The sequence below is a fragment of the Nannospalax galili genome, unplaced genomic scaffold (assembly GCF_000622305.1).
Source record: "Nannospalax galili isolate Female #2095 unplaced genomic scaffold, S.galili_v1.0 scaffold1149, whole genome shotgun sequence".
Taxonomy (NCBI): domain Eukaryota; kingdom Metazoa; phylum Chordata; class Mammalia; order Rodentia; family Spalacidae; genus Nannospalax; species Nannospalax galili.
This window is the reverse complement of record NW_008359817.1, coordinates 1,020,344-1,045,837: the sequence shown is the minus strand read 5'-3', so window position 1 is coordinate 1,045,837 and position 25,494 is coordinate 1,020,344. Positions and strand designations below refer to the sequence as shown.

The 25,494-nt window shown below is 42.0% G+C and overlaps 1 protein-coding gene across 4 annotated transcripts in view; it reads left to right on the top strand.

The window, feature by feature from the left end:
* Positions 1-25,494, top strand: part of Kiaa0895 (KIAA0895 ortholog) — a 90,178-nt gene that overhangs the window by 58,594 nt on the left and 6,090 nt on the right. For 2 of the 4 annotated variants that reach the window (XM_029558976.1, XM_029558978.1), the window contains 4 exons: positions 7,988-8,685; positions 19,058-19,201; positions 20,965-21,097; positions 24,821-25,126. In XM_029558976.1, coding sequence (XP_029414836.1) covers positions 7,988-8,685; positions 19,058-19,201; positions 20,965-21,097; positions 24,821-25,126 — 1,281 coding nt within the window. The remainder of the gene's footprint in view (positions 1-7,987; positions 8,686-19,057; positions 19,202-20,964; positions 21,098-24,820; positions 25,127-25,494) is intronic. The other 2 variants (XM_008823692.3, XM_029558977.1) reach the window with 2 other exon arrangements.

Sequence of the window (25,494 nt, the reverse complement as noted above, 5' to 3'; positions counted from 1 at the left end):
CCCCATTTCATGCATGTGCACACACATATATGCACACACACACGCATAAAATATATATATATATATATATATATATATATATATACTTTTTTTTGGTCTTTCTGAGATAGGAACTCCCTGTAGCCACAGCTGGCCTGGAGCTCCCTATGGAGACCAGGCTGGCCTCAGTCTTACAGAGATCTGCCTGCCTTTGACTCCCAAGTGCTGGGATTAAAGGCTTGTGCCACCACGCCCGGCTCATAAGCATAATTTAAAACTAAAATAAGTGGGGTTTTTTAGAAATTTGTGTAGAGACAGGGTATCCAAGTCTTTAATCTCAGCACTCCAGAGACAGAGGCAGGTGGACCTCTGAAATCAAGGCCAACCTGGTTTACATAGCAAGTTGCAGTCCAGGTGGAGCTTTAGGGAGACCCAGGCTCAAAAAACAAAAAGTTGTATAAACAACTGGAAATCTTATCAGCTATTATGTTTTTGTGCATATTCAAGTCAAGTCAGTTTTTTACAGCATAAACAGTAATATTTAAAATTATGAACTGGGCCGCTGATCTCTGTGAAATCAAGCGCAGCCTGATCTACATAGTGAGTTTCATACCAGCTGGGGCTACAGAAAAACCCTGTCTCAAAAGAAGGTTTTAATTAATAAATTAATAAAAACTGGGGTTGGAGAGATGGCTTAGAGGTTAAAAGCACTGGCTGCTCTTGCAAAAGACCTGGATTTGAATTCTAGCACCCTCATGGCATCTAACAACTGTCTGTAACTCCAGTTCCAGGGGATCCAACACCCTTTTCTGTCCTCCTCAGGCACTGCATGACGTGACAGCGGTGTCCTAACATGCATGCAGGCACAACACTCATACACAAAATTAAAAATTAAAAAAATAAATAATGCAGCCATATTTCAGGTTCTATAATACTGTTTTGTTCATTTTGGTTTTGTTGGGGTTTTTTTACATTTATTTGGGGGTTGTAGTAGCCATCCACCATGTAGGTTCCAGGGATCAGACTCAGGTTGCCAGGCTTGGTAGCCCTTCTTATTCCTGTTTTTCCTTGTTTGTTTTTTCAAGACACAGACTCTTACTCTGTAGCCCAGGCTAATCTTCAATTCATGACAGTCTTTCTACCTCAGCCTTCCAAATGCTGAAATGAAATGTGTAGAGTCACAACACCCAGCTCAGGTTCTATCATATTTAATATAACTGAACTAAGATTGGTGTAACTGAGAAATAAATTGTGTAAGTCTTGAATGAGTTTCATGATGGACCATGTAGTGGGCTATCCAGAATGCAGCAGGATTGGCCTCTCCATTGGCACTAAGGAACTTCACCTAGCAGCAGGTGAGTAGGGCCTGCAGCAGATCATCAGCCAAGAGTCGTGGGCTCTCCTGCATGTGGCAGAATGACCTCTCTGTTGGCACTAAGAAGCCTTAGTTAGCAGCAGATGGAGCCAGGCCTGCAGTAGATCATCAGCAACTGAACTGAGATGCTTCTGGGGAGAGGGGTTCTGTCAGTCACCCCTCTGATCCTTCCTACTCCATGAGGAGGATTTTGGAAGAAGCTTTAGGACATTTTTAATTTGTTTGTTTGTTTGTTTTTATTTTTGGTTTTTTTGAGACAGATTCTGGAACTCTGCTATGTAGATCAGGCTGGCCTTGAACAAAGATTCACCTGCCTCTGTCTCCCAAATGCTAGGATTAAAGGTGTGCACTACCATACCCATTAGTTAGGAGATTTAGTTTTATGGAGCAGAATTGTTGTTCTTTCTGGTTGTTTTGTTTAAAATAGAATGTCTTTTATTCTTTGACAACTTCATGCACATTAACAATGTAGCTTGGTCATATGTACATCCAACTTCTCCCTCCCACTCCCCCCCCAAGTAACCCCAAGAAGGTGGGGTTAAATACACTTTTTTTTTTTTGTCTTTTTTGAGACAGGGTCTCCTGTAGCCCCAGCTGTCCTGGAACTCACTGTGTAGACCAGGCTGGCCTCAAACTCGAAAAGATCTGCCTGTCTCTGCCTCCCAAGTGCTAGGATTAAAGGCGTGCGCCACCACGCCTGGCAAATAAAGACATTTTAATATAGGCTTAAGCACAAGGGTTAAGAGAAGAGCTGCTGGGCATGGTGGCACAAGACTGTGATTCCAGCACTGGGGAGGCAGAGGCAGGCAGATCTCTGTAAGTTCAAGGCCAGGCCTGGTCTACATAGTGAGTTCCAGGGCAGCTAGAGCTACAGGGAGACCCTGTCTCAAAAAGACAGGAGAGAGAGAGGGAGAGAGAGAGAGAGAGAGAGAGAGAGAGAGAGAGAGAGAGAGAGAGAGAGAGAGAGAGAGAGAGAGAGAGAGAGAGAGAGAGAGAGAGAGAGAGAGAGAACGAACCTGAGTTCTATCTCCAGGACCCACAATGGTGGAAAGAAAGAACCACCTTCTGAAATTTGTCCTTGACCTCCACTCCCACAAAATAGCATGTGAGTGTCCACATATACACACAAATAATAAATGTAAAAAAAAAAATTTTAAGGAAAAAGAGGCACTAAGAAGAAAGTAAGACACACCTAAGAGAACACACGTGTGGACTTCTCAAAGAAGAGTCCTGGAAAGTTAGACATACCCCAGTGTGGGTGTGGGCTCCTCAACTTAGTTGAAAGCTTTGGGTTCTTCTTTTGTCTTGTTTTGAGGCCCAGGGTTGCCTCAAGCTCTGTGTAACCCTAAGACAACCTTGAACTTTTCTGATCCTCCAACCTCCCCTCCTTCCACCAGTGTGCCACAACACTGGTTTATGTAGTGCTGGGGATTGAACCCAAGGCTTCCTTTATGCTAGGTAAGTACTCTGTCACCTGAGCAATAACCACAGTCCCAGAACTTTTTTTTAAAGTACCCTAAAGTTTTGAAATAGGAAATAAAAAATCATGAATTTGGAGTTTCCTAGTACTTTATAACTAAACAAAATAACTCAGTGAGATCAGCCCTTTGGTCATAAAGGTACTGTAAGTCTTTAGAATCAAACTATTTTTTAAAATATTTTATTATTTATATTTTTGTGTGTATGAGTGTATTGCCTCCATGCATGTAAGTGCCCTCAGGTTGTGTCGTGCCCATGGACGTCAGAAGAGGGCACTGAATTCCTCTGGAACACAAACAGCTGTTAGCTGCCATGTGGGTATTGGGGATCAAATCTGGGTCCTCTGTAAGAGCAGCCAGTGCACTTAACTGCTGAGCCATCTCTCCAGCCCCCTAGAATCAAACCATTTTCGTTTGGTTGGTTGGTTAGTTTTTTTTTAAAGAGGGTCTCCCTGTAGCCCCAGCTGGCCTGGAACTCCCTATATAGACCAAGCTGGCCTTCGGACTCACAGAGATCTGCCTGCCTCTATCAAACCATTTTTATATTAAATATTCATCTTTTAAAAATCAGTACAGCCAAGCATGGCAGTTTACCCCTATAATCCCAGGACTTTGGCAGCTGAAGCTGGAGGATCACCACAGTTTGATGCTATTCTGGGCTACATAATGAGTTCTAGGCCAGTCTAGGTTCTGCAGAGTGAGGACCCTTTCTCAGAAAAACAAAAGTAAATTAAATTAAATTAAAAATCAGTACAACATATACATTGTAAACCATCAGAATAGGAATTCTTCAGAGTAATGTTTTATTCATTGGTTTTAACTTGGTTTAACTTATTCGATGTTGTGAAGATCGAGTGGGACAAGAGCCTGATGACCTCCCTTTCCATTTCTGACTGCGCTCGGTCCCACCCTGCTGAGTCCAGCACTCTCTCTCCTTTCTTTGACCTGCAGTACCTACCAGGCCTCCCTACAGGCTCCGGTCTGTTTTTGGAGACTAAGCAGGGTTGGGCCTGATTACTGTTGGGATGGGAGCCCACCTGGCGATACCAGGTGCTGTAGGCGTTTGAGCCTCCAGCCGATCCCTGTCTTTCAGTTTCCTCTGCTGCCTGCCCAGGCCGTTGTCCAGTTTTGTTTCCCTTTTTGTCTGCGTTTCAGTCTCTCTTACTTGTCACCTCTTGTCTCCTGAATTTGTGATATCTTTTTAGGGAAACTGACATTGTTTCTGGGCATTTGGCATACAACACCCTGAGCCCTGGTGTTCTCTAGCTTGTCTTGCCAAACAAGCAGCACGGAAGCCTGGAAACTTTGACTGACTGGCCTGTGATGAAAGTGTTATTCATTCTATTATTTTTGGCTGATTGAATCTTTAACATTTTTTAGTGACTTCTTTGTATAATCTACCTTCCGTATGACTTTGTGAGGTCTAGCTCTCTACCTCTTAAACTTTTATATATGGTTGCATTTAACCCTTGCAAGTTCATACTTTTGTGTAATATCTTAAATACCAGAATTCAAATTTTATATGCTATCTAAGAAATTTTATTTTAGTTTTAGTTTTTAGTTTCTTTGAGATAGGATCTCACATAGCCCGGACACTGACTTTAAACTTTCTGTATAGCCAGAAATGACCTGATTCTCCTGCCCTCACCTCCCAAGTACTGGATTATAGGCAAAAAATGTTAGTTAAAGGACTGTTCGATTATCTTACATATTTGAAATGTTTGTTGTCCACTTTTGACCTGGTATTGTTCTTCATCCTGAATGCTAAACTTCTGGACTTTAAAAGCAGATATTTAGCCAGGCCATGGTGGTGCACAACTTTAATCCCAGCACTCAGGAGGCAGAGGCAGGTGGATCTCTGCGAGTTTGAGTCCAGCCTGGTCTACATAGCGAGTTCCAGGCTGGCTGGGGTTACAGGGAGACCCTGTCTCAAAAAGGCCAAAAAATAAAAATAAATAAAAGCAGGCATTTAGCCAAGTGTGGTGGTGCATGCCTATAATCCTAGCACTTGGGAAGCCAAAGAGGAGGATTACTATGAGTTTGTGGCCAGCCCGGGCTACATAGTGAGACCTTGTATGAAACAAAAATAGACACAACTATGGCACATGGTAGTTTGGGGTGAATATGTCATTGTGCAGGTGACTGTCCTGTGAGGGATGTTTGTCATTATTCCTAGCCTCTGCTTACATGCCAGAAGTCTCCCCTATGTGACAGCCATAATGTCTCTAGCTACTTCCCAAGTCCCCTGGAGAACAAAATAACCCTTGTTTGAGAGCCACTAGTGTAGGGTCTTAACTGCTATATGTCTGTTGCAGTGCTGTCCTCAGAAATGCAGAATGGCTGCCGGGCTACAAAGCCTGTTTATCCAAAAAGGTTGGAGAATGGCACATGTAGGGCTCTTTATTACTGTATTTATTCATTGAACATTTATTGACAGGACTTGAGCTAAAATCTCATCCAGATGAATTTGATTTAAGACTTCAGAAGTGTATCTGTGCCTTTTGAAGTCCTACCTGAAATCTCATCTGATTCTCTTCACATTTGTCTTTTCTTTTTCTGAACTCCAGATTATCATTACCCCTTTGATCAGATGCTATACAGTATTATTAAAAGACTTCCAGAAGCCAGACGTGGTGGTGCAAACCTTTAGTCCCAGCACTCAGGAGGCAGAGGCAGGCTGATCTTTGTGAGTTCAAGGCCAGCCTAGTCTACATAGTGAGTTCCAGGATAGCTGGGGCTACAGAGAGACCCTGTCTCAAAAAAACAAAAAAAGATGTTCAGGAATTCCTTATCTTCAGAATCAGAAGTTGGTGGGGCTAGGCTGTAACTCAGTGGAGTGTCTGCATAGCATGGAAAATGCCTTGAGTTCATTCCCTAGCCCTGGGGAAAATACAGCTAGGTACAGTTTATGTATGTATTTATAGAGACCTTTAGTAGAGACATGTACCAAATATGCTACATATTTGTTGAATAAAAGGATATAAATAGGGGCTGGAGAGATGGCTCAGCAGTTAAGAACACTGGTTGTTCTTGCAGAAGACCCAGGTTCGAATCCCAGCACCTACATGGCAGCTAACAGTTGTCCATAACTCCAGTTCCAGGGGATCCAACAGCCTCTTCTGTCCTCCACAGGCATTGCACGACACAGGTGAACTTACCTACATGCAGGCAATATGCACATGCACATAAAATAAAAATAATCAATAAAATATTTTTAAAAGGATGTAAATAATGCTCAAATTTATTTAATTAATTTTTTGGGGGGTGGGGCACAAAACTCATGAAGTACAGGCTGACCTGAGACTCTTTGTGACTGAGAATAACCTTGAGCTCCTGATCCTCCTACCACCATCTCCAAAATGGTGGGATCACAGACATGAGCTACCATACCTCACTATTTGGAAGCAGTGTGTGAGCAATAGTGTAGCAAATGATTCTTAACCTGTTTAAAGGATTTGTGATATTTTAAAACAAAGCTGCTCTTTAAACTTGTCATTTAATATACTGATACTTTCATAATAGCAACAAGGTATATCATGTAGCCCAGACTGGCCTGAAACTCATGGCTGAGGATGCCCTTGAACTTCTGATCTCCTGCTTCCACCTTCCAAGATCTGGGATTGCCATGTCCAAGTTTATGGGTGGTGGTACATGCCTGAAATCTCAGCACTTGGGAGGTGGAAGCAGCAGGAGGATAAGAAGTTCAAGGCTAACCTTGGCTACATAGTGTGTTTCAGGCCAACCAGGGCTGCGTGAGACTCTGTCTCTCCCCCTCAGCCTCACCCCTCAATCAATGAATCATTATTGTTGCTATGTTTCTGTTCTGGGGAAACAGCAAATACTTTGTCACCAAGCTGTATCCCCAGCTCTCAGCCAAAAATTAATAATGATTGACCTTAATAAAACATGCTTGAACATACATATATCATCTATTGAATCTTTTTTTTTGAGCTAGGGTTTCACTGTGTAGCCCTGGCTGGCATGGAACTCACTATGCAGAACAGACTGGCCTCAAACTCAAAGAAATTCGCTTTCTCTGCTTCTTGAGGATGCTATAGTGCCTGCCTCATCTGTTAACTCTTAAAAAGCAATGTTTTCTGTTTTTCCTTTGGGGGGCTTTGGTTTGGGGGAGACTATGTTTGATCTATTTTGGGTTTTTTTGAGTCAGAGTCTTCCTGAAGCCCTAGCTGGCCTGGAACTTACTGTGTAGACCAGGCTGGCCTCAACTCCAGATAGTCTTCTTGCCTCAGTCTTCCAAATTCTGAGATTACAGGCATGAGCCATCACACCCAGTATCCTCATTATTATTTTTATTTATGTGTATGAGTGTATTGCCTGCATGTATGTGCACCTATGTCATACAGTGCCTGTGGAGGTCAGAAGAGGACATTGGATTCCCCTGGAATTGGAGTTAAGGATAGTTGTTAGCTGCTATGTGGGTGCTGTGAACCAGGGCCCTCTGCAAGAGCAGCTAGTACTCTTAACTGTTGAGCTATCATCTCTCCAGCTACCCAGTATCATTCTTTTACTGGTGGCTGCCTTTTTAATTTCTTGTTTTTATTTTATGTATATGCGTATATTGCCTGCATATATGTAAGTGCATCTGTGCCATACAGTACCTGAGGAGGACAGAAGAGGGTGTCAAATTCCCTGGAACTGGAGTTATGGACAGTTGATCGCAGCCATATGGGTGCTGGGATTCAAACCCAGGTCTTCTGCAAGAATAGCCAGTGTTCTTAAGCACTAAGCCATCTCTCTAGCCCCTGGTGGCTACCTTTAAGTATAGTTCCAAATTTTAAGATTTTATTAACTTTGACAGTGTCTTGAATGCAACTCCTGATATTACTATCACATTACTATCCTCTTTCTGAAATTCACATTCTTTAGTAGAGGGAGGTTTTCAGATCATTTATGTAGGTTATCTCAAATCAGTATTAGACTTTTGACTATACATGGTTTGAAGCTGAGCATTTTGATAGGTAATTAATGTGTGTACACTGTACTGTCTTACATGACCATATATCTTTTTATGTTTAAAATATTTTTTCTAAAAAACTTAAGTACACAGAACCTTCAGGTAACTTATATAATAAGCAATTTGCTTCATATGGTATCTTTGTTGTTTCTTTTGTTTTGGTTTTGTTTATTAACACAGAGAAGCTTCACTGGCCTGAGCGAGAACTTGCTAAGAAGTCCATTCTAAGTGCTGAAGAGGCATTGATCTTTGACGGCAAAAGAAGCTTTTCACAGTTACCACCCTCTGGAGTTCTAAAGGACACTTTCACAACTGGAACCAGTAGTTACAATGTCCTGCTACAGAGCAAGGAAGAAAAAAAGCACCATTCACAAAAGCAGTTTACCTCTACCACCTCCAAAAGATGTAGAAAACCCAGCAAATCTCCTAGTGCCTCTCATAGTAAAGATCCTCACAGGGTGACAGCCATGGTGCCTGTGACAAGCAGTGGTACTTGGTACTGCCTGGATAGGCAGTCTGCTGTTTTTGTCACTAGTTCAGTGTCAAGTCCTGTAAAGTTTACACATGATATCTCTGTTACAGGAAACAGCATAGTACTGCCACCTAAACCGAAAAGCAAGGTCAAACGACACCTCTTCACCCCCCTTCCAAAGCCAAAGCAGCAGCCCCAGCTGTGCAGAAGCTTTGAAAAAGGAGATGACCTTTCTGGAAAGAAATTTTGTATATTGACTGCTATAAAGCCAACCAACTTGGAGAAAGAAAAACTGAGGTTCTTCAAGTCTGACTACACTTACAATCCTCAGTTTGAGTATGCCAACCCTGCTCTGCCTAGTGTGTTAGCCAAGTACAGCACTGCCTCCGACCGATTTCTTAAGCAGGTAAAAAAGCCACTTCTGTAGTTGTAGTTCATCTTTGTGTAGCTAAAGCAATTACCCACCATTTTATAACCAAGAAGAGATATGTAAGAATCCTATCTAATTAACTCCTGCTGAGGACCCATAGAAATGGGATAAGGAATCTCCAGGTGAGTGGTATTGCCTGTGTGAGGACTACATTACACTTCTCAAAATCTACAAGGAACCCACACCACATCCTCTGTGACTAGAGGCACTGGACATGGGCAGTGCTTCTGATTCTATGCTTTTATTGAAGAGTTACAAACTTGTGGCTCATTAGCTAGCACATAGATGAAGATTAGTTAGACCACACTGCTTTTGTTTAATAGGCAATTTTTTTTTCCTTTGAGGTACTGGGGATCAAACCCAAGATCTTGTGCATGCTAAGCAAGTACTCTACCACTATACCACATCCCTAGCCCTTCACACACACACACACACACACACACACACACGAATGACAGGGCCTCTTGAAGCCCAGGCTAGCCTCAAAATATAGCTGAGGATCACCTTGAACTCCTGATCTTCCTACTTCCACCTCCCAAGTACTAGGATTGGGGAGCAGTATAAAATGTAAGTCAGTGTCGTACCTGCTGAGCCCTGCCTAGCCACGTGCTGGAGGCTGTGGCTGGATATGCTTAAACTTGACAGAAACTGAGAATGTGTTTTCTCCCTTCCTTCCCTCTCTTCCATCCCTCCCTGCCCTCTCTTCTTCCCTATGTCCTTCTCTCCTTCCTTTGTTTCTTTTTTATTTTGTTTTTTTGGTTTGAGGGAATTTGTTTTGTTTCTGTGTATTGTACAGGGTCTTACTCTTGGCACGGGCTGACTGTAAACTCACAGCGATCCTCCTGCCTTCATCTCCCAAGTGCTGGGTTACAGGCATGTACCACCATATGTGTGTATGTGTGTGTGTGTGTATATATATATGGCACATACTGAAGGGACTGGAGAAATGGCCCAGCAGTTAAGAGCACTGACTGCTCTTGCAGAGGACCCAGGTTCGATTCCCAGGGCAGCTAACAGCTGTCTGTAACTGCAGTTCCAGGGGATCTGACACCCTCTTCTGACCTCCTTGGACATTGCATGACTTGGGTACACTTGCACACATGCAGGCAATACACTCATGTACATAAAATAAAAATAATAAAAGTTAAAAATCTATAGCGTGCTAAGGATCAGACTCAGGGCTTCCTACATACTAAGTAAGCACTCTACTAACTGAAATCTATCACCAGCCCCTATTTTCTTTAAAATTAAAAATAAAATATCTTTACTAGATGATGTCCTAACAAAATTAAGGCTAAAAATTGAAAATAGTATTTTTCCTGTAGATCATAAATTGTCAAAAGAATGGAAGAGAAAAAGCAAGTCTTTAAATTATACCTCTCACTAGATCACGTTTTTCTGTTTAGTAATCATAAATCTTGCCTAGATACCCTAAAGGTATAAGGCTTTCTAAAAGGTTATTGTGAGTGTACTGCATTCCATAGAAGCTGTATGTACTACATTGGAGAAGTGGAGTAATTTCTTAACCTAATAGTAAGATTTTCTTACATATCAGATTTGGAAACACCACAGTCAGATTGTAGGAAGAAGGTATTACCTTAAGGACTCACGGCGAAGGCTTTGCAGATTTGCCTTTGAAAGCTGGGTCAGCATGGACATTCTTAACTTCTCATCCTAACATGGTCTTTCTTAGTTTATAATTTAAATATCTGCTTGCTCAGTTTAGAGGTAAAGCAGTAGTTGACAGTATTATGCTGTTTATAAATATCCTGATAGCAGTTACACCCTCATTTTTCCAGTCACCTTTGAATGCACCCAAACAACCTCCAGCCCTGACAACACAGAATGCAGAAGAGGAAACCAAGGGTACCAGAAGGAATGGGCTACAAATGGCACTGTCTTCTTTACCTGGCTCTGACAAAAACAGAAAACAAGCCAGGTGTGGTGGTGCACACCTTTAGTCCCAGCACTCAGGAGGCAGAGGCAAACAGATCTCTGTGAGTTCAAGGCCAGCCTGGTCTACATAGCAAGCTCCAGACCAGCAGAGGCTACAGGGAGACCCTGTCTCAAAAAGATTAAAAACAAACAAATATATATATGGGCTTATTTCTTTTTATTATAATGTGATCCCAGTCTTCAATTTATGTAATTGATTTGGGGGGGGGGCGGTCGGTTTGAGACAGGGTTTCCTTTGAGCCCCGGCTGATCTGGAATTCACTCTCTAGACTAGGCTGGGCCTTGAACTCACTGAAACCTGTTTGCTTCTGCCTTTGGAATGCTGGGATAAAAGGCAGGTACTACCACACCCTGCTAGTTTATGTTACTGAAAACTTGATTATCAGCAAAAGTATTTTTATTTTTATTGTCTTTAGTCTCCTCCCTGTCTTCCACACTTGTCAGGGTCATTCTAAGGTTCAAACCTGATGTCAGTTTCCTTCTTAAAAACCTTGAGACTTGCTCATAATTCACATTGAAATCCAAAAATCTTTTTTTTTTTTTTTTTTTTTTTTTTTTTGAGACAGGGTTTCCCTGTCCCCACAGCTGGCTTGGAACTGGCTATATAGACCAGGCTGGCCTCAGACTCACAGAGATCTGCCTGCCTCTGCGTCCTGAGTGCTGGGATCAAAGACGTGTACATTTATTTATCTTGTTGAGGGAGGACCCTTTGAGCCACAGAGCATGTGTGAAGGTTAGAGAACAATTTTCAGAAATCACTTCTTCCATGCATGTCTCAGGAATTGAAATGCTTAGTGAAAGGTGCCTTTACATGCTGAGCCATCTCACTGCTCCTAAGTCCAAAATCTTTAACATGAACTTCAAGGCCTTTCACCAAAGTCAATTCTGTACCCCCACAGCATCTTGTTCAAATACCTGTCATTGCATTTCTCCACTATTAGAATTTTCAAATTCTTTTTTCCTTTTACAACTAAATAACAACTAACAATTGTTATTTCAACAAGTTATTTCAACTATTCCAGAATGTAACATAGTTCTGACACCGAGTTTCCCAAACCAAACTATGTTTCACTTTCTTTTTTTTAATATATTGTATTTATTATTTTTATTTTTGTGAGTATGAGGGTATGCCTACATGTATGTAAGTGCACCCATGTCCTGCAATACCCTTGACAAAAGAAAGGACCATTCATTTATCTAACCCCTGTTCATCTTTATGGTCATCTTCTCTGTGCTAATCACTGTTATTTTTATATGTTTTAGAATCTAAGTTCCTCTCCTGCCATTAGGCTAGCAGAGATGACGTATAAACACATACTGATACTCATTTTTTAAATATTTTATTCTTGCCGGGCATGGTAGCACATGCGTTTAATCCCAGCACTTGGGAGGCAGAGGCAGGTGGATCTCTGAGTTCAAGTCCAGCCTGGTCTACATAGTGAGTTCCAGGACAGTTGGGGCTACAGGGAGACCCTGTCTCAAAAAAAAAGACCAAAAAATTTTTATTCTTATTTTATGTGTATGAGTGTATTGCCTGCATGTATCTGAGTGCACCCGTGTCATGCAATGCCCAAGGAGGTCAGAAGAGGGTGTTGGATCCCCTGGAACTGGAGTTATGAATGGTTATTAGCTGCCATATGGCTGCTGGGAATTGAACCCCAGTCCTCTGCAAGAACAGCCAGTGCTCTTAGCCACTGAGCCATCTCTCCAGCCCCATATTGATACTCTTAATGGAATTAAAGGTAAAGTATTGTGAGATCATAGAAAAAGGGTAAATAGAAGTGGGGAATTAGAAGGTATTATGGGAAAAAGAGAATGGTACCATTAAAAGCATATTATAAGAAAGAAAGTGAGGGACTGGAGGGAACGGCTCAGTGGTTAAGAGCACAGGCTGCTCTTGTAGAGGACCCAGGTTTGCTTCCAAACCATCTGTAACTCCAGTTCCAGATAATCTATGCCCTCTTCTGACCTCCATGGGCATTGCACAACATGCATGCACTTACATGCATGCAGGCAGTACATTCATACACATAAAATTAAAAATAATAAATGGGGGCTAGAGAGATGGCTCAGGGTTAAGAACACTGGTTGTTCTTGCAGAAGACCCAGGTTTGAATCCCAGCACCCACATGGCAGCTAACAACTGTCCGTAACTCCAGTTCCAGGGGATCCGATGGCCTCTTCTGTCCTCGAGGGCATTGCAAGACATCATGCAGGCAATATACTCATATACATAAAAAATAATAATAAATGGATTTTTGGTCTTTTTGAGACAGGGACTCCCTGTAGCTCCAGCTGGCCTGGAACTCGCTGTGTAGACCAGGCTGGCCTCGAACTCACAGAGATCTTCCTGCCTCTGCCTCCTGACTGCCAGGATTAAAGGCATGTGCCACCATGCCCAGCTGAATCTTGCTTTTCATTATGAGATTGTCAGAAAAAAAAAAAAAAGCAAATCTGACACCGGGCATTGTGGCACATGCTTTTAATCCCAGCATTCAGGAGGCAGAGGCAGGCAGATTTCTGTGAAATCAAGGCCTGTCTGATCTACCTACAATAGAGGCCAGGTGGAGACCCTGTCTCAAAAGTACCAAAAAAAGGGATTCTTCGTTCTTAAGATGTTCAAGCTGTTCTGATGGACCCTGCTTTACACCGATTAGTTTCCAAGATTCATCATGCAGTGTCATAATAAAGACTTAAAGAGTCTCTTAACATTATTTAATCATATTTTCTAAGCTCATTTAGGCATGAAATCAATTTTAATGACATTATATAATCCATTTTCCCTCAAGAAAGTTTAGACAATCTTGGGACAAAGTCAAGGGCTGAAGAGATGTATGACTTGCTAAAGTAATTACCACACAAGCATAAACACCTGAATTCCATCCCCAAAACTAATGTCCCAAAGCTGGGCATTGTGGTACATGCTTATAATCCCAGCACTGGGCAGGCAAAGACAAGAAGACACCTGGAGCTTGCTAGCCAGCCAACCTGGAGTAATTGACCAGTCCCTATCCCACTGTGTGGCCCCATCTCTTTCAAAAAAAGGTAGATAAGTCCTGAGGAACAACACCCAAGGTTGACTTCTAGCCTCCACACAGGCACCTGTGTACACATGTACCCCCCCACACACACACATACGCACATATACACATAAACAAAAAGGAAAAGGACTAGCATTTTGAGGTCATACATGCCAGTCATCCTAGCACTCAGGAGGCTGAGGCAAAAGGATCTTGTTCTAGTTTGCTTCTTTGCTGTGATAAAACACTGTGACCAAAAGCAACTTAGGGGTCAAAAGGGTTTATTTCAACTCACAGGTCACAGTCCATCACTGAGAGAAGTCAAGGCAGAAACTTGAGCAGGAATTTAAAAGCAGGCCTGCTTGCTCATCCCACCCAGCATTACCTCTAACCATGAGCCGCACAGCCAAGGAAGTACAGCAGAACCACAGAGGAATGCTGATGGATGGCTCTTTCATAGGCAGGCTTATGCTTAGCTGTCTTCTTTATACCCCAGGTCTACCTTCCCAGTGGGAAAGTCGCCCATAGGCTTGCCCACAGGCAGGTCTGATCTACATAGTTCTCTCTCCGATGGCTGGGATGTGTCAGGTTTACAGGCAAAGCTAACTAGGACAGAAACATAGCAAGACCTCTCAAAAAAGAAAAGGGAACCTAGGGATGTAGCTCAGTGGTAAAACTCATGCATAAGGCCCTAGATTCGTTCCCTAAATACTACCATAATTTTTATAAAAGGTTGGGCATAAGGAGACAGGCCTATAATCTGCACATGGGAAGTGGAGACAGGATCAGAAATTCAAGGTCATCCTTGGCTACATAGCTTGAGACTAGCCTGGGATATGTGAGACCCTTTCTTAATCCTTCCCTTACCACCTGGAAAAAATAAAAAAGGAATATCAGGTTGGGCATGGTAAAATAGACCTATAATAAAAGGGTTCATTGAATCTAGGCGTTTGAGACTATCTGATCTCCTAGAAGTTATTCAGTATTAGGGAGAAAAATCCTTAAATTTTGCGCTTTCCTGAAAAGTAGATGGAGTGTTGGGATTGGATATTAGCAAGGCAGGAGAACTGTTACCTCTAATAAAAAGTTAGTGGGCAAATCAGTTACCTTAAATTCTAAAATTAGAGGTTGGGGATTTAGCTCAGTGATAGAGCGCTTGCCAAGCAAGTACAAGGCCCTGGGTTCAGTCCTCAGCTCTGAAAAAAAAAAAAAAAAAAGACAAAATAACAAAAAAGACCAAAAAAAACAAGGCAACTTAAATTCTAAAATAAAGCCCAGTAGTTCTGACCAAATGCAATACAGTACAGTAATTTGGGACTAGATTAAAAAGTACACCTCCCCATCTCCATTTTGTCCTTAACAAGAATCCTGACAGGTAAGTAGGACAAGGATTCTCCTCTCCATGTGGCCAGTGAAGACACTAAACCTAGAAAAGAAAGGTAAAACAACACATCTACAGTCACACAGCCAGGTGGTAGGGCCCTGACTTGAAACCAGGTCTCCTGACAGCTCATCTTCCACAGCATCACCCTGTTCATTGTATCATTGTCGCCATTGTAGGTTTTCATTGAGTGAAAACTGCACTTGAGAAGGGAGATAGTTTTTAAGCACATGATGGTTGAGGTGGCTTGTGATTGATGGTCAGATTTCCAAATGACCAAACAATAAACAAAATCAGAAACTAAACCAAAAGCAGATCATTTAGCAGAATACTGAGATTTTTTTCAGAAAGTTTGTCATGCCATCAAAGACAATGGTGAACATTTTTTTTTCTTTTTTTTATTTTTTCGGTCTTTTTAAGACAGTCTCCCAGTAGCCCCAGCTGGCCTTGAACTCACTATGTAGTCCAGGCTGGCCTTGAACTCACAGAGCTCCATCTGCCTCTGCCTCCCACTCCTGGCCAAAAATAGTTTTTTAAACCTTTGTTTAGGTCTGTCATTCCAATATAGAAGGTATACCTGCTCTATTCTGCCATTCTGAAAGACGAATTTTCTTCATTCTTTTCACTAAGTAGATAGTTGGTGATCATTAGATTTGTCAATGTAAAATTACCTTGTTAATCTGCTAAAATGGGGTTTAATTATTGCTAATTTGTGCTTTTCTCCTAGTTGCCATATGAAGAAATCAGCTGTTGGGGGCACTAGCACTCCAAGCACACCACTATATTGCTGCCATTTTACTATATTTGAATCACCTGGGGATCTTGTTAAGCAAGCCTGCTAGGCATGGTGGCACACAAATTTAGTCCCAGCACTCAGGAGGCAGTCAGATCTCTATGAGTTCAAAGCCAGCCAGGTCTACATAGTTCCAGGCCAACTGGAGCTACAGGGAGACCTTGTCTCAAAAAAAAAAAAAAAATAGAAGCAAGTTCTGATTTAATAGGCATAAGGGTAAGCAGGAGGCAGCAATCTGCGTTTGGGATCAACTGGGCATGCCAGTGTTGCTGAGCTGGGGCCACACTTTGCAGAAGGCTTTCAAGAGTACTTCTGGAAGGCTAGGTATGGTGGAACATGCCTTTAATTCTAGCACTCGGGAGGCAGAGGCAGATCTCTGTGAGATTGAGGCCATCCTGGTCTACACAGCAAGTTCCAGGCCAGCTATCCCTGCAGGAAGATCCTGTTTTAAAAAGACCAAAAAAAAAATAAATTTTTTTTAAATTATAGTTTCAGAAAAAATGATGTTTTGGGGGAACAGAAGCCAGGAAAAGCCTACTGAAGTCATTTCTTGTTGTAAACACTTTATGATTTTTGCCTGGTTTATTAGTAATGTATGTTTTCTTGTGGGAATATATGTCTTATGGTTTATAATATGTGAATTTTTCTCTAATTGTTACATCAGGTGTGTTCTATACAGAATGGTACTCAGAAAGAATGGTAATATAATTCACTAGGTTGCTCCATGCCAGTGGTAGTACACTAGCTGATATCGTTGCATCCCAGACACAGTGCTTACATAGCTTGAGCTACATGCTGTCAACCAGGAAGTAGAAATTTTTGTTATCCTCATTCAGCGCTGAGGAAGATGAGCCTCACCTTCACTGATCTGCCAACAAATGGAATATGAGGGGCAAAATGTCAGCTCGGAGTCTAATCCTATAACTTGTATCTTCTGTTTCCTTACTAGTTTTACAGCAACCTAGAAACTCCCGTTTGTGCAGCATACATGTGAATTTTCTAGTTTCTTTCCTGGAAGGCCTTGTAAGAACAGCTTTTTTCTTCTGCTTTCCTTTCCTGTTGTTTTTCCATAGGTATTTATGGTTTGTATTCATCACCAGATTTTTAATTTAGTCATCATTTTGCCTATGTATATTTTGAAAAAAATTTTCAACTTTTTAAAATGAATGAAAAGTAGATAGTACTGTCCTTGAGTGAAAGATAAAAATGTTTTGAGACCTTTAAAATATATATATTGGCCAGGCATGGTGGCACATGCCTTTAATCTCAGCACTCAGAAGACAGAGGCAAGCAGATCTCTATGAGTTCAAGGCCAGCCTGGTTTAACAGTGAGTTCCAGGCCAGCTGGGGTTACCAGAAGACCTTGTCTTAAAAAAGTGTGTGTGTGCGTGTGTGTGTGTGTGTGTGTGTGTGTGTGTGTGTATTGTTTTGTTTTGTCAACAAACAGTTGACCAAAATTAAGAGTGAATTTTGGCTTGCTGTCATTCTCAACAGCATTTTTCTTTAAAAAAAAAAAAACAAAACAAAAACTATTTATGGGGCTGGAGAGATGGCTCAGTGCTTAAGAGCACTGTCTGCTTTTACAGAGGACCCGGGCACGATTCCCAGCACCCACATGGCAACTACAATTAAAATATTATTTTTATTTTATGTGTATGAGTGTTATGCCTGCATGTATGTGAGTGCACCCGTGTTGTGAAGTGCCTGAGGAGGACAGAAGAAGGTGTCAAATCCCCTGGAACTGGCATTACAGACAGGTGTTAGCTGCTTTGTGGGTGTTGGGATTCTAACTTAGGTGTTCTATAAAAACAGACTGCTTTTAACCACTGAGCCATCTCTTTTTTATTTTATGTGTATGAGTGTTATGCCTGCATGTATGTGAGTGCACCCGTGTTGTGAAGTGCCTGAGGAGGACAGAAGAAGGTGTCAAATCCCCTGGAACTGGCATTACAGACAGGTGTTAGCTGCTTTGTGGGTGTTGGGATTCTAACTTAGGTGTTCTATAAAAACAGACTGCTTTTAACCACTGAGCCATCTCTCCAGCCCCATTGACAGCATATTTCTGATCAGTACTATTGCTTGCCTTTTGAATAAAATTTCTTTGCTACTTTGCAAAAAAAAAAGTGAATGTTATTGTTTTGTATGTTCTAAAATTTTTGAAGTTTTTTTTCTTTAAATAGTAAATATTATCTAGTAGCTAATATGGAGACATACATGTTGAATTCTTCCAAACCACCACGTATCTAGGAGAGAAGCCAGGGGCCTCTCTGTTCAGCTTCTCGATGCTAGATGTCAGCATGATAGGCAGCATTGGAGCCACTCCATCTCTTGCTAAAGAGAAAAGAACACAGGGAATGGGGCTAGAGAGATGGCTCGATGGTTAAGAGCACTGGCTGTTCTTGAAGAGGACCCAGGTTCAATTCCCAGCACCCACGTGGTGGCTAGTGGCTAACAACCATCTGTAACTCCAGTTCAGGAGACCTAATATTCTCTTCTGACCTCCATGGAATGGGTGCACTTATATACATGCAGGCAATACACTCATACACATAAAATAAAAATAATAAATAAAGCTGGGTGTGGTGAGGAGCACCTTCAAGAGCAGAGGACCCAGGTTCAATTCCCAGCACCCACGTGGTGGCTAGTGGCTAACAACCATCTGTAACTCCAGTTCAGGAGACCTAATATTCTCTTCTGACCTCCATGGAATGGGTGCACTTATATACATGCAGGCAATACACTCATACACATAAAATAAAAATAATAAATAAAGCTGGGTGTGGTGAGGAGCACCTTCAAGAGCAGGCAGGGGGATCTCTGTGACTTCAAGGCAGGGTCTCCCTGTAGCCCCAGCTGTCCTGGAACTCACTATGTAGACCAGGCTGGCCTTGAACTCCCAGAGATTCACCTGCCTCTGCCTCCCAAGTGCTGGGATTAAAGGCATATGCCACCACACCCAGCGTTTTTATTTTTTTAATAAAATATATTTTAAAAAAGAAGAGAACATGGGGAAGAAGAGCATTTGTAAGTGCACAGGCATTTCTGCAGATCTGTGAATCAGTAGAAGTTGTTTAAGCTTAGAAAGATGTGCTGCTGGAGTTGCAGCTTATTTTGGTAATCAATAATACATAAGCTCATAAGCTGGCTAACAGTTGATCTAAAGTGATAGACTTTGTTTTCATTATCTCCCTTCTACAGTCCATCAATATTATGGAACTGACTTTACAGAAATATGGAAGTTATGAAAATTTTGAACAAGCCACTGGTGGTAGCTTGTTATCTAAAACTCGAATCTGGAGTCACGTCAGAAAGTACATGGTGAAGGAAGGCTGCCTGGGAGAGGTGAGAGGTGTACATGCATACTTGCCTGAGCATGGGGACCTGCTGCGGTGTCTGCACCTGCTCTCAGTGCCACCCACATTCATGGTTTTGTCCTGTAGGTTTTGTCTGATCATCCCTATTTTACTAATTCAATTAGTTTCTCTCTCTCTCTCTCTCTCTCTCTCTCTCTCTCTCTCTCTCTCTCTCTCATCTTTCGTTTGCTCTTACTGTATTCTTGTATGTGTAGCTTATGGAATAACATAAATTACTTAATTAAATTGTTAATGGAATGATTTGTTCCAGTGTTCTCTCCTTTTTAGTAGTCCAGTGTTACATGTCAGTCTGAAAATCTTGACACAAGGCTCCTGTTCCTGTACCTTCAGAATTTTTAAATTTATTATTATTTCTCTATGTGTATGTGTGTGTGTGTGTGTGTGTGTGTATGATGTCTTAGTGGGGGGCATGCCACAGTGCACATGTGGAAGTCACAGGACAACTTTGTAGAATCTCTTCTCTTCACCTCCTTCATGGATCTGGAGATCAAACTCAAGTTTCTAGGCTTGCAGAGCAAGCATCTTTACAAACTGAGCCATCTCACCACCCCCTCCTCTTTAAGTGCTAAGAATTGAACTCAGAGCCTCATGCAGGCCAAACAAGCACTCTACCACTGAACTCTATCCTTTCTGTTAATTTGATTTTTTGTTTTGTTTTTGGTTTTTGGTTCTTTTTGGGTTTTTTGAGACAGGGTCTCCCTGTAGCTCCAGCTGGCCTTGAACTCACTATGTAGACCAGGCTGGCCTTGAACTCAGAGATCCATCTGCTTCTGCCTCCCTAGTGCTGGGACTAAAGGTGAGCGCCAACACACCCTGCACTTACTGTTTATTTGAAAGAGTCTCACTAAGTTGCTCAAGGTGACCACGAACTCACTCTGCAGCTAAGGAGACCTTGTGTGATCCTCTTGGCTTTGTCTCCCTGTACCTGTTATGCCCCTTTTTTCATCATCATAACTTGAGTGTATTTGAGATATACCAGAAGTACAGTTTTAGGTTCTCTGCATCTTCCTCAGCATAACCATCTGCTTTCCCCTCAGTCCAATAAAAGTTCTTAAGTTAGGGTTTAAAGTCAGAGGGTTAAAATCGGAAGGTTCAAAGGTGTACATGTCATCACCTTAGTTTCTAGGAGAAGCAAGGTAATTAACAAACAGAAAATGTTAATTTATGGGCCCACTATTTTTTGTGAAAAATTTTCCCCTCTGCCTTTACATTTTGTTTATATATGTGTTTTTGTTATTTTTGTTTGTTTCTTATTTGTTTTATATAATATGTGCATGAGTATTTTGTCTGTGTGTAAGTGCACCACATGCATGCAATGCTTGTGGTGGTAGCAGAGGGTGTTGTATTCCCTGTTACAGAGGATTGTTAGCCACTGAGCCATCTCTCCAACCCTATTTGTTTCTGAGACAGGGTGTCACTATATAGCACTAGCTAGTCTGGAACTCACTATGTAGGCCAGGCTGCCTCTGCCTGCCAGGTAATTGGATTAAAGGCATGTGCCATCATGCCTTGCTCTCTGTGTATTTTTATTATATTTATTTCTGTCTATATGTATTGGGTGCATGAATGTCACAATGCATGTGGAGGTCAGAGGACAACTTATGGGAGTCAGTTCTCTCCATCTGTCATGTTGGTCCCAGAATACTTGGGTCATCAGCCTTGTTGGCAAGTGCTGTAACCCCCTGGACCATCTCACCATTTCCAATCATGTATTTTCTTTTTGCTCCTTAGATTGTAGTTCATCTCACTGAGGACCTGCTTTCCCGGGCATCAATGACTGTAGTAAATGGGTGCCCAACTCTAACGATCAATGTTTCCACTGCACGTGAGCATTGGCTGGAGGGAATGCTTCGACATGAAATCGGTAGAGACAATCCTTTTCCCCTTTTCCATTCTTTCGTTCTGTTAAGAATTACACCCACCACACACAAAGAAAGCTTTCAAAATGTTTTTTTTCTTTAGTAACTTTTAGAAAAGTCAGAGGTTATTACACCCCACATGGACTTCATGTCATTTCAAATTAAAAATTTGGGGGCACTGTCTTGGAAAGTCATTTAACTCCTTTAGATTTCAGTTACCCATTGAAGTTGAAAGGACTGAGTTAAGCGACTCTTTAAATACCAAGTCTGTGATTCTTCTCTTTAACCGTAAATGAAATTATGCCCTAATGAGATGTGGGTTTTTTGAAGATTTGCCTTCAAATTCAAAAGGCTTTTAGGGTCAGGTGATTTCTACCTTGTTTTGATTTTTTTTTTTTTTGGCATAGCTTTTTTCAATTTTTCACATAAAAGAGTTACCCTAGTCCAAGTTAAAAGTGGACCCCAGAGCCGGGCGTGGTGGTGCATGCCTGTAGTCCCAGCCCTTGGGAGGCAGAGGCAGGCGGATCTCTGTGAGTTCAAGGCCAGCCTGGTCTACATAGTGAGCTCCAGGACAGCTGGAGCTACAGGGAGACCCTGTCTCAAAAAAAAAAAAAAAAGACCCAAATTATATACTATACAAGCTATGAGGTTTTTAAAATTGTGACATGGGGAACTTGAAAATTGGCTCAGTGGGTAAGATTATTGATGGGCTGGAGAGATGGCTCAGCAGTTAAGAGCACTGACTGCTCTTACAGAGGACTAGGATTCAATTCCCAGCACCCACATGGCAACTAACAACTGTCTGTAACTCCAATTCCAGGGGATCCAAGGATACCTTCTGACGTCTGAGGGCACTGCACGACATGGGTGCACACATACAGGCAGTACACTAATACACATAAAATAGAAAATAGTAAATATAATGTATTTTTTGAAAAGAGAACTAGCTGGACGTGGTGGTACATGCCTGTAGTCCCAGTACTTGGGAGGCAGAGGCTGGTGGATGGATATCTGTGAGTTCAAGGCCAGTCTGGTCTACATAGTGAGTTCCAGACCGAGGCTACAGGGAAAGCCTCTTTCAAAAATACTAAAAAAAAAAACAAAAAAAAAACACTGACTGCTCTTACAGAGGACCCAGGTTCAGTTCCCAGCACACACGTTGTGCTAACAACTGTCCATAGCTGTTCTAGGGGATCTGCTACCCTCTTCTGGCCTCCATAGGCATTGCTCATACATGGTGAATGCACTTACATATTCGCAGGCAAAACACTCAAATTTAATTAAAGGCCGGTCGTGGTGGCACACGCCTTTAGTCTCAGAACTCAGAGAACTCAGGAAGGCAGAGGCAGATCTCTTGAGTTCAAGACCAGTCTGGTCTACATAGTTTCAGGTCAGCTGTTGCTACAAGAATACCCTGCCTCAAAAAGACAAAAAAAAAAAAAAAAAGAAAATTTCCAATAAGGAGCCAGGCATGGTGGCACACGCATTTAATCCCAGCAGAGGCAGACAGATCTTTGAGTTCAAGGCCAGTCTGGTCTACAGAGAGACCCTGTCTCAAAAAGACTAAAAAAAAAAAAAAGAAAATTTCCAATAAGGAGCCAGGCATGGTGGCACACGCATTTAATCCCAGCAGAGGCAGACAGATCTTTGAGTTCAAGGCCAGTCTGGTCTACAGAGAGACCCTGTCTCAAAAAGACTGAAAAAAAAAAAAGTTTCTACAAGGGAAATTCTACTCACTACAAGGAAATCCTCACTTAACCTTAAAAGAGCTTAGCAGAGTTTTAAGTGATTCACAAGCACCTGCAACTCATGAGGCTCCAGCTAACCATCCTTTTTGCCAGTCTAGTCTCTGTCAGGACCTGGCACATGTTGGTCTGGTCACCCTGGAGCCGAATTGCTTCTTCATATTCTGCATGTTCAGTAACAGTTCCATAACAGGCCTTGTTTTTGTTTTCATTTTCTAAACCTCAAAGACAATTTTATTAGTGTTTAAAAGAAAAATTTTAGAGTAGGCAAGCTCTAAATCTCAGCAGCTGCCCAGAGGAAGAAGATGGAGGGGAGGAAGAGAGAAAGCCAGTCTGTTTGAGTAAAGCTGGCATTTCAGGAGTGGAGTCAGCTGTGTGATAGACAAGAAGCTACATGATTAAAAAAAAAAAAATAGTAGGGTAGGGAGCTTCAGAGAAAGAATGAGGAAACTCAAGTATCAGGAAAAGCATGCTTAGGAAAGAGAGACAGAAAAGGCCAAGGACAAAAAAGTCCCTATCCTTAAACTTCCTGCCCCATTTCTATCTCTTGTGTCATCATTACCTCTGAGGAGGTAACCCTAACTGCTGTTAGGGAATTGGGGCAAGGACAGAATCTGACTTCTGATGGGTGGAGTCATCCCATGTGCCAATGATGTACCCTTCCAGTGGGTCTATCTAAGAGACCTTGAAAGTGCGTTAATGATTTCATTTGTATAACAGCTACGTATAGGAAGGAAAGTCCTTGACTGGCACCTGGATAGAGACTTGAGTCAGGAGTTAGGGAGAAGTGAAATTGGAACCCTTTGAGTAAAGGATCAGGCATGAGTGAATAAAAGCTTAGCATTACTAGCACTAGGCAGAAAACCAAGAGAAGCTGAACAAAGGACATTTCTATGTACCATTGGGCACATCTTTGGAGTTTTGTTTTTCCTTTGACCTCCAAGGGAGACTACAGAGTGATGAACCCAGGATCACTTTCAGATGTTTTGATAGCTGTTTGAGTGGCTAGAATCACAGTGTAAGGTTCCCTTCCTAGGTGAGTTCAACAGTTGTAGGCAGGAACACTAAAAGTTGTCATCTGGATCTTGTTTTGATCTCCCTTTAGCTCCTAGACATGAGCTATTGCTGGGGAAGGAACCCATAAAAGACCTTTTTGAGGTTTGGGTGTTTTTTTGTTTTGTGGTATGTTGAAATAAGGTCTCATACAGCCTAGACTGGCATCAAACTTGCTCTATATATAGCACAATAAACTTGGTTTTTGTTTTTTTGTTTTGTTTTTGTTTTCAACTTTTTTATTTTTATTTTTTTGGTCTTTTTGAAACAGGGTCTCCCTGTAGCCCCAGCTCTCTTGGAACTCACTTTTAGACCAGGCTGGCCTCAAACTCACAGAGATCCACCTGCCTCTGGAGTGCTGGGATTAAAGGTGTCTGCTACCACACCAGGCAGGATGTCCTTATTGCCTTTGAACCTGTGGCAAGGTAACATATCATGGTGGGAGCATGTGACCAAAAAACCAAGGAAAGGAAAAGGACTTGGTCTCAAGATGAACTTCTAGGCCTGCCTTCACCGAGCCTCACATCTTAACATTTCTACCTCCTCCCAGTAGCACCAGGTTAGGAACAAGCCTTCAACATTTGGATTTGTTTGTTTGTTTGTTTGTTTGTTTTTATGTGTATGTGTGTTTTGCCTGCATGTATGTAGGTGCCCTCATGTTATACTTGCAGTGCCCGTGCCGGCCAGAAGAAAGTATAGGATCCCCTAAACTGGAGTTATGGATTGATTGTTAGCTACTATGTGGGTGCTGGAACCCAAACCTTAGTCCTCTGCAAGAGCAGCCAGTGCTCGTAACTGCTGAGCTATCGCTCCAGCCCCAACACTTGGGACTTTGAGAGAATATTCAAGATACAAACTGTAGCATTTTCTTTGGTGGAAAATCAAAACAATATCATTTCTTATCATCCACATTCCTTTTCTACTGTATAGGCACACATTATTTTCGGGGCATTAACAACCTTCAACAACCTTGGAATAGTTGGATTGGCCGCAAAAAACATGAGCTAAAGCCAAACAATCCTACCGAGGAAGGATTAGCAAGCATTCATAGTGTCCTCTTCAGAAAAGACCCTTTTTTATGGAGGGCTGCCCTCCTCTACTACACGGTCTACCAAGCCAGCCAAATGGCTTTTTGTGAACTCTTCAATGATATTGGCAAGTTTGTTAAGGACCCTAATACAAGATGGGATTATTGTGTACGAGCCAAGAGGGGATGGACTGATACTTCCCAGCCAGGTAAGTGTCCCTTGATGGTAGGTTTTCTGATTTATTGGCTAGTTATTTAGTGATTTTGGTTATATTCCAATCTTTGACTCTGATCATGCACTCACCTCGGAAAACTCTTAAACCTTTGTTACTTGAGGTCAGCACTTTTCTTTCAGGAGACAGAGTCTTGCTATGTAGCTCCACAGCACTCTCAGCATTATTTTAGCCTTTTCCCTTTTGAAATTTTTCAGACCAGTAGGCTGTGGAAAGAACAGTAGAATGAGCTGGGCACACCTGTAGTCCCAGCACTCAGAAGGCTGAGGAAAGAGGATAACAAGTTGGAAGCCCATCAACCACATAGTAAGACTGAGTGAAAAAGAAAGGAGGGGGCTGGCAGA